At 40.2% G+C, this 8,935-nt stretch overlaps 1 protein-coding gene across 1 annotated transcript; it reads right to left on the bottom strand.

Moving 5' to 3' along the window:
* Window positions 1-673: 673 nt before the first annotated feature.
* LOC121979397 lies at window positions 674-1,138 on the bottom strand. The gene has a single exon (XM_042531390.1). The coding sequence runs from the start codon at window positions 1,136-1,138 to the stop codon at window positions 674-676; it is 465 nt and encodes a 154-aa protein (XP_042387324.1).
* Window positions 1,139-8,935: the final 7,797 nt, after the last annotated feature.

The raw sequence follows: 8,935 nt of genomic DNA, 5'->3' as shown, positions 1-8,935 counted from the left end.
ATTTGTCAAATTTTAAAAATTAACATCACTATTATATTCAATTCTAAAAAACAATATTATTATGGTGTTGAGTTTCAGTATGATACTGATTTTTTAAAATTAACACTAAAATAATATTGTATTTCAAAAATACATACTATTTAGAAATCAATATTATATTTGTTCTTTGAACTCTAACACTATAATTGTGTTATTTCTAAATGTCACATCAAATAATTGACGGAAGAGGAAAAATAGGAAACATGTAAAAAAATCTAAAAATTAAGATTTAAAAATTTCACAGCTTTGAAAGCCTCACGTGGTATACTTTATAAGGTAAATTTAAGTAACATGATCTAAATTTTATAATTTTTATATTCAATTGTAAATTTGGGCCTTAAATTTCTTATCCATCTACAACTGTATTAATGAAACCTAAAATGTTATTTGTAAGTCTGTTAATTGAAAAAAAAAAAAAAAACAAGCTTACTGAGTTTAATCCAAATTTGTTATTAGAGATAGTAATTAAGTTTATCTTATTTACAACTTGAAAAACACGCCCTAAATATTAATTTTAAAAAGATTAATTTCACTTTTTCACAATGGGATGGCATCATCCCGGTCAACTTTCGGTCAACTTCTGCAGATGATATCATCTCCACATAATCCTTGATGCGTTTCTCCCGCCATTTTCTTACTCCGGAACGGCGCTCAGGTCCGGCACGAACCTACTCCGCCCTCTACCACGCCCTCCCCTCCTCTTCCCTCCGCCGGTTTCCACCGCCGGTAGCGCCGGCGACGCCGCTACTTCTTCCCCTTTGCCGCACCGCCGCGCCAGCGACTCGCTCGCCTTCACCGCCAGCGCCGCGAGGTCCTCCGCCTGGAGCGGACGCCTCAGCGTCGCCCGCGGGAGCACGAAGTAGAGCTGCCCCAGTCTCAGCTCCTCCGCCGCGCGCACCTCCGGCGCCGACGCCTCGATCTCCATGTCATCCGCGTCGCACAGGAAGAACCGCACGCCGTCCTTGCCGAGAACGCCGCCCGCCGTCACCGGCCGCTGGTACTCGCGGAGGCCGCCGTCGGGGAGAACCACTACAATCGCTGTCGTAGCGTTGGCGGGCGCAACCGCCGCCGCGGCATCGCACGAGTGACAACTCCCCATTGCCGCCGAGAGCGTGGAGAAAGGCGACGCCGATGTGTATTTTTCCTTTCTATTTCGGGTGTTTCCGTTCCGCTTCGGCGAGGACGATCGAGTTGACTTTTATAGGACCTTTTTTGGCGTGAAGCGATACAGCCTGTAATGCCGATGGGACTGAGAACAGCGTGGGGATGGGACGAGCCAAAATCCAAAATGGGGCTCAACTTGATCATAATTACGTTACTGACACTCGTGCCAAATAATAGAATCGCGTCGGATTCTTCACCACCGCGCGAGGACGAAGAAGAATAGGGTCAAAATAGTAACTTGATTGCCAGATTTGTCGCGTAGCATGGCGGCAGGGGTAATTTCGTAAATTCATTCATAGAATGAGTGCTTTGGCTGATGGTGACGTTGCAAGCTCCGACAGCCAGGTTGGCATCGGAAGCAGGGTAGGCGGTGCCCCCGGGATTCGCAGGTGAGAAACGGTCCACGTGGCTCGTGAATACAGCTTGTATCAACTGGGGGGACGTCGATTTTTTTTTTAAGCATCACGATAAGTTGATGTGCGGATATTATAACACTCAACTAATATTATTACGTTTTATAATACTTATATATTAATCAGGCTCAATTCTCAATTAATGATCAGATATTTAAAAAATCTAAAAAAATAAAAATAATAAATTTTGGATATAAAGTATACATATGAATGAGTAAGGAAGCGGAACCAGAAATCTTATAACTCTGGGATTGATCGGAAAAAAAACTCTCGCCTATTTTCCTTTCTTTTTTTATCTCGGACTAACCTATCTTTCTCCCTTTTCTTCCTAGACTATACCTGCATTTTTCCCTTTCTTCTGTCACAAATCTAACAGCTCCTCAATGCCATTGATGTTGGTCTCCCGAGTTACAGCCTTTATAGATCATTACCTAGCTCCACCCTTGATAAAGAAGACGTCAATATAATGAGTATGTGATATATTCTTTTAAGAGATGACATATATTAATGTTTAAACTAATACAGATGTCCTTTAAGCGAATCAAAAGGTGAGGCTAGATCTGATCGTGAGATAATCAAGCTGTGATCGACGCACAAGGCCCCACTTATGGCGGGGCCTTTTTTTTAGTAATTGTTTTATATTATTTTACGTAAAAGCTAACAAAATAATGTAAAAATAATATACATAGGAAAAAAATAGATTAGAAAATAATTTTTTATATTGTTATATTATAATGGAAAGATTAAATATGACATATAATGTAAAATACGATATTTAAATAATAATTAAAAATAGAATTATTTGACAAATATTTTTATTGAATTTTTTAGGAATTTTTAAAAATTTTTCTGGAAATAATTGGAGCTTGTATAGGGTAATTCAAGGGGATAAATCTATTAGATTTGAAGAAAGTCTGTTTGAGATATCAAATTATATGGGAGTTGATTGGATTAATAAACCTAAGTTTTCTATTAAAACAAACCTAGGTTTCTTATTCTCCTAATCTCCCTGCGCTGAATCCCTCCCCTCCCCGTGCCCTACCTCTTTCATCGCCGAAACCCATCTTCTTCCCCGAGCCACCTTGTGACGCTGCCACCGCCGCACCTCCCTCTCCTCCACCAAGGGCTGGCGGCTCCATCCTTCACTGCCGTCGGACGTCCGACCCTCTCTTCCCCTCTTCCCCTCGCGATCTCCTCACCAAAATCGCCGAGCCACAACCAACGATCTCACCTGACGTTGTGCCCTAGCATGTGGCCGCACCGCCCTACGTCGAGCACCAGTTGCCAGCCGAGCCTTCCTTCTCTCAGCATTGCCTTTGCTTAGCATCGCTGGCACCCGACGTCAAGCCACTACCGCCCAACGCCAACTCTACACCGATTCTTCCGCCGCAGCCGCCAAGCAGCGCCGCCGCCAGGGCATCTCACCAAACCGTGCCCTAATTAATCCATCAAGTAGTCCTTCTTTTGTAGGATGGTAAGTGTTTTGGTTCTGGTATAGCTATCGATTTTTCATGCTTATGTTGGTGTACATCTAGAGGATGGTGGTGAAATGCTACCTTAAAGTGGGTCTCGGTGAGTTATGGATCTTGGTGTTAATGCTATGTTAACATTTTTGGGTTTGATAGTGGATGAGGAAGGTGAGGATCTGGAATAGTTTTATGATCAAATTGTGATTTATGTGTAGGAAATCAGAACTTGCATTATTCTGGTAGTTGCTCTTCTAAAATTTACCCAAATGAAATTTAGCTTGTATATGTACGGTTAGCAAATTATTAACTAACTGGTTTAATTGGTTAATTAATTGGGTGATTAACTAAGATATGAGTTAATTATGATAATGAGGAATTGATGAAATTGATTAACCGTAGATAAGTTAATTGAATAATAATTGATTAACTACTCATATAGGTAAATGTAGTATATTGATTTATGGATTAATGTTTGAATAACCTATTCAATTGATTAATCGATTCGGCTAAGGGTAAACTAAGTAGTTGGCCTAATTAATTTGATAGTTAACTGAATTATTTGATTTACTTAGGTGTAGGAGCAATTAAAGGTTACCTACTGATTAATTAGTAGAGTAATGGAAGATGGGTAGATTGATTGTTATGTATATTATAGATCCTTAGTTTTGCTTCGTATCTTGTATTTGTAGGATTCGAGTTGGATGTGATCTTTGGACTTGTTGCAGACGGTTAGCTCGATTTACATTTAAGGCGGGTACTTCTTACTTTGATTCTCTAATTCTTCGAACTTAGTGCATGAGCTATTTTGGATAAGAATTGCTTTACCTTGACTCCACTCGTAATTTTTCCTATGCTTGATGCTTCCAATCAAAACCTTTGAGTTACTCGTTTTTATATTCATACAGTCTCTTGTTGTTATCCATGATCGGTAGCAGATACTAGATACAATGTTTGTATGTTTTGACTGTTGCTTATTTATGTATGATATTGAGCATGCTGGCTTCATGTAGCATACCTGTTTCTGCTTATATATATATATATATGATGACTGTTGCATTGTTCGTATCATGTCATTGCATGCATGCCGCATCCTCGGCCACTCGAGAGAGTGATAGCTGGAGTTGATGCCTTTTGTCCTGTCGTGCCGCACTCGACCATTCGTGTGAGTGGTAGCTGGAGTACGAGCAGCAGGGACCCCGTCGCAGATGTAGCTAGTTAGCTACTGTGCAACTGTCCCCTCGGCCACTCGTGTGAGTGGTAGCTGGAGTGGTGTACAGTCTGTCACTGACCCGGCCTCTCGACCATACAGGGGTCATGGTGCAGAGAGGTGGGCGGGAGTGACCATCCATGCATACGCTGTTGTTATTATATTTGTTTTGGCTGCTGCTGTCTATATATGCTGTTATTACTTACTGTTGTTGTTCACGTATGCTGATATGCTTACTTGTGTTGAGATATATTCTCATTGTAGATGTTTAGATACTAGTTTATTCATTGGAAATTTGTATATACCTTGTTTATTACCTCTGTAGTTATGAGCAATATGGTAGCAGATTAGTATCGGTTCTGACTTAGTATACCTAGCCTAGGATATGGTTTCAGGTATGAGCGTTTACTTTGGTTCTATTATAGTATCTGCTATTTCTTTTATGAGACTGTATACTGTTGACATCCTCTACTTATATGTTATGTTCATGCACTATCTCTTTCCTTACCCGCTGAGTTCCAACACTCACCACCCCGTAAAATGGTTTTCTTTCGCCAGGTAACAGGTAGATGAGTCATAGATGCTTGGAGAGTCTCGGCTGCCGGTCCCACGACACACTCGAGGATAGTTCTTTTTCTGGTTTTAGTTTCTAACGCTATTTATGTTTTGGTTTTGTGAACTTGGTATTGTATGCTTCGATATGGTTTATGGAGTCTAGTCTGTTGGTTGTAGGTAATTTAGTTAGTGTCTTTGTCGGTCACACATTCGTTTTCCTTTTGTGATTTCCGCTGTGTTTACATCCAGTCGTGCAGGCTGAGTATTTATTGTTCTGTCTTCTACTGTGTCTGTTTCTATGTTGTTCCAGCCGTGTAGGCTGATGGTTATGGATGATGTTGGTATGTCAGTTATTATTTTTATTCAGCCGTGTAGACTTATTAAACTGTGTGGTTGTGATAGTTATATTCTATATATATTCCAGCCGAGTGTGGTTGATGTATATTTTGTATGTAGTAATGTTTCAGATTGTCACCCGTACAGGGGAGATGTTGTCGAAATTTCTTCTGGCAGGGACTCCTTTAGGGGCGTGACATATAATTATAATAATTATAATTACAATAATAAATATAGTAAATTTGGAAATATTATTTTTGCTATCGATTCATGTCGATCTTCATTATGATGTCAAATATGATAAATCTCGATTGATTGAAATTAAATAGAGATTATTTTTCATTATTGGCATTACCCCCGACAAATTCAACGGGAGTGTCTGAACGTTGAATTTGAGTATTAACTTGGTTAAATATTGTCTAGATAATGGCTTGGTAAGTATCTCAGCAATTTGATCTTCTTTAGAGATGTAAGAAATTGAAAGTTGTCGAGTCGTCATACACTCGTGAACAAAATGAAAATAAATCTCTATATGCTTGATACAAGCATGGAAAACATAATTTACCACAAGATAAATTGCTCTAATATTATTTCACCAGATTGGGCATAGCAGTTAAGGAAAAGTCTAATTCTGAAAGAAAAGATTGTAGCAAAATAATTTCTAACATCGCATTAGCTATAGCTTTATATTCAACTTCAGTGCTTAAGCGGAAGATTGCTTCTTTAAAAGTTAGGAAATAAAATTTTACCCAAGAAGTATGACATACCCATTGGTAGAACATCTATTTTTAGAAGATCCGGCCCAATCTGCATCATTGTAGGGAATTATTCTTATGAGTACTGACGATATAAAAGAAAATCATATATGATGTGGATATGGGTTAGTGGCAGAGATGTAATCAAAGGAGGATGGAGGGACAATCTTATCTTTGCACTGTGTAGGGTATTAAAGGGGGCGGCTTAGTGGAGGGACGCCGCCACCAGAGAGGGAGAGCTCGCCTTCCTCCATCTCGCTCATCTCCTTTCCCTCTCATCAATGTCACCTCCTCCTCTCCTCCTTCTGGATTTTTCGACCGCCAACAGAAAAGGGGGTTGGGTGTTTTCTTCTCCGCCGGCTCAATCATCTTCGCGGCCTTCGACTCCTCAACTCCTCGCCGACACCAGCCGACATTACTCTCCCTTTCTCCCCGCAACGCTTCCACCGGACAAATTCGTCGCAGGTTAAGCACGAGACCGGCCACATCTTCGCCTTGTAGCGTCATCATCCTTTCCACAGTTCTCGGCGAGCAGTCTCCGACCGCCGGCATCGTTTCCTTGTTCGAGTCGTTGCTGTGTTCCGGTCTTCGAGCCGCGGTTATGTTTCAGACTTTGTGATTTGTGTTTAGCCTCCTTAGTGCTATTATTTCCCGGCCTGCGTCCTGGAATCATATCTCGGTCTACGTGTCGATCTTGTATCCTGGCATGCGTGCCAATTTCGTGTCCAGGCTTGCGTGCCAATCTCGTGTCCCGACTGACGTACCGATTTCATGTCCCGGTCTACGTGCCCTAATATCTCTCGATTTACGTGTCGGTGTTTTATCTCGACCTGCAGCTCGTCTTCCGAGCTCGTGTCGCGTCAGCTTCTCATCGTCAGATCCAGCTCTCCAGCCTGATCAAAGTCATCTACTCTTCCGGGTCGCGACAACTCGAGTCGCGTCTCATCCAAGGGCGCACCTCGGGCCAGGGTACGTTCTTTGTACTCATTCCTTATTCGTTTCAGTATTCTAATATTAGCCTGTTATTTATATATGCGTTGGATCTGCCTCGAGCCTCAGGGTACCAGGGACCGGAGAGACCCGGTCACTGGCTGTAGGTAGCGTTGACCAGAGGATTTTTTAGGACTTGGTCAACATGGGAGCTATCTCAGCACACACCCCCCCCCCCTCCGGGACATTGCGACGCGATCAACATTCTCACCACCTCATCCAACGGTCCGTCTGACTCAGCTTCCGGACGGGATCAATGTAGAGTAATGCCTTTAAGATATTGAAGAAGTTTCTTAGCACATTCCCAATGGTATTCAGTAGGAGAATGCATAATTTGACATACATGATTGACAGCGAAAGTAATATTGGGTCGTGTAATAGTGACATATTGTAGGGCACCAGCAATGTTTCAGTAGATCTGAGGCCAGCCATTAAAGAGGAGGATGAAGATGCAGTAAAACTACCTTCAATGATTGGTGTGGATATATGACATGCACCATCCATTTTAGCTCATTATAGAAGTCCAATAAAATATTTGCTATGAGAGAGAATATAAGCTTCAGAATGTAAGAGAAATCCTATGCCAAGGGAAAAAAATGAGCATTGTCAAAATCCCGAATAGGAAACTCTTGATGAACAAAATAGAGTAAAGTATCAATGTCATTTTGATCACTACCAGTTATTAAGATATCATCTATATAAATCAGAACAAATGTTAAAATTTCTCATTGTATTTGTAGAATAGGGAAGAGTTGAGTCAATTTTCTAGCTAGAGAATCCCTGAATATAAAGCCAAGTAGATAGACGATGAAACCATATATGAGATGCTTATCGAATACCATATATAGATTTCTGAAATTAACACACGTGTTGGAAGTTACGGGTGGATGAATCCAAGTGGTTACTCCATAAAAATAGTTTATTCAAAGTGTGTCCATAAAGGAAAGTATTAGAAACATCTAATTATTGTATTAGTTAATTGAAGCTAACAGCTATAGATAGTAATAATCTGATAGTTGTAATTTTAATGACTAGACTAAAAGTATCATTGAAGTCAATACCTGATTGTTTATTAAAGTCTTTAGCAACAAGACAAGCTTTGTAACGCTCAATGGATCCATTTGCACGATACTTAATTCAATAAACTCATTTAAAGTCCACAATATTCATAAAGGGGGTGTATTCAATGTTTGACTTTTAATTATTTTCAATGACTTTTGTGGATTTTAAAAGCCTAGGTGTATTCAATCTAGACTTTTATAAACTTTATAGAAATATAGTGGTATCCAAATTAGATTTTTATAGAGTTTTAAAAAGTCATGTAGTATTCAAACTTGATTTTTTAAAACTCTATGAAAATCTTTTGGTATCCAAAGTTTCAATAGATTTTCATGGATTCTTTTAGAAATCATTGGATATAAATTTTAACCAATAAGAGCTCTCCAAAACACTTGGTACAATTTTAAAAATAAAATAAAAAGTCTTATCCTCATCCTTGAGATTTTTATAGACTTCAAATTACTTTAATTTTTTACAAATAAATCCTTTCTCTTCCCACTCCTTGATTTTGATTATTTCTTTAATCTTAAAGGCTCTGTCCTTGTTCAACCTCTCGGCGGCCTGCATCAACCTCTCAGCATGCATTTCATGCGAACTTAAGAGTCCTCTGAAATGTCGTTCTCCGGCGTTATAACGACAAAAGAATGGATCGGAACGGCTGGAACGGAACAGCAACTGCTTGCAGCCTTTTCTCCGGCGGTGACTCACGGCAGTGGGCTACAGGTGAAGATTTTTTCTCCTATTGCTCGTGATGGGAAACAATGAGTGTCATCCGGTGAAACTTGCCGTGCGCCGGAAAGGAGGAAAAGAAATAGAAAAATTGTTTGAGGTGGCCAGTGATGCTTCCGTCGATTACTTGCGAGCAAATCGAAGTCGAAGTCAATTTGGATGGTGACACTGTGCATAGAGGGAAGAGAAACTTGAGACAGTAGGTTTTAATATAAAATA

This window comes from Zingiber officinale, chromosome 5A, assembly GCF_018446385.1.
Source record: "Zingiber officinale cultivar Zhangliang chromosome 5A, Zo_v1.1, whole genome shotgun sequence".
In the NCBI taxonomy this organism is placed as follows: Eukaryota; Viridiplantae; Streptophyta; class Magnoliopsida; order Zingiberales; family Zingiberaceae; genus Zingiber; species Zingiber officinale.
This window is presented reverse-complemented; position numbering and strand designations above follow the sequence as displayed.

What these genes read in the sequence shown, in the direction of transcription:
- LOC121979397 (XM_042531390.1), bottom strand. Translation starts at nt 1,138, where the DNA reads ATGGGGAGTTGTCACTCGTGCGATGCCGCGGCGGCGGTTGCGCCCGCC.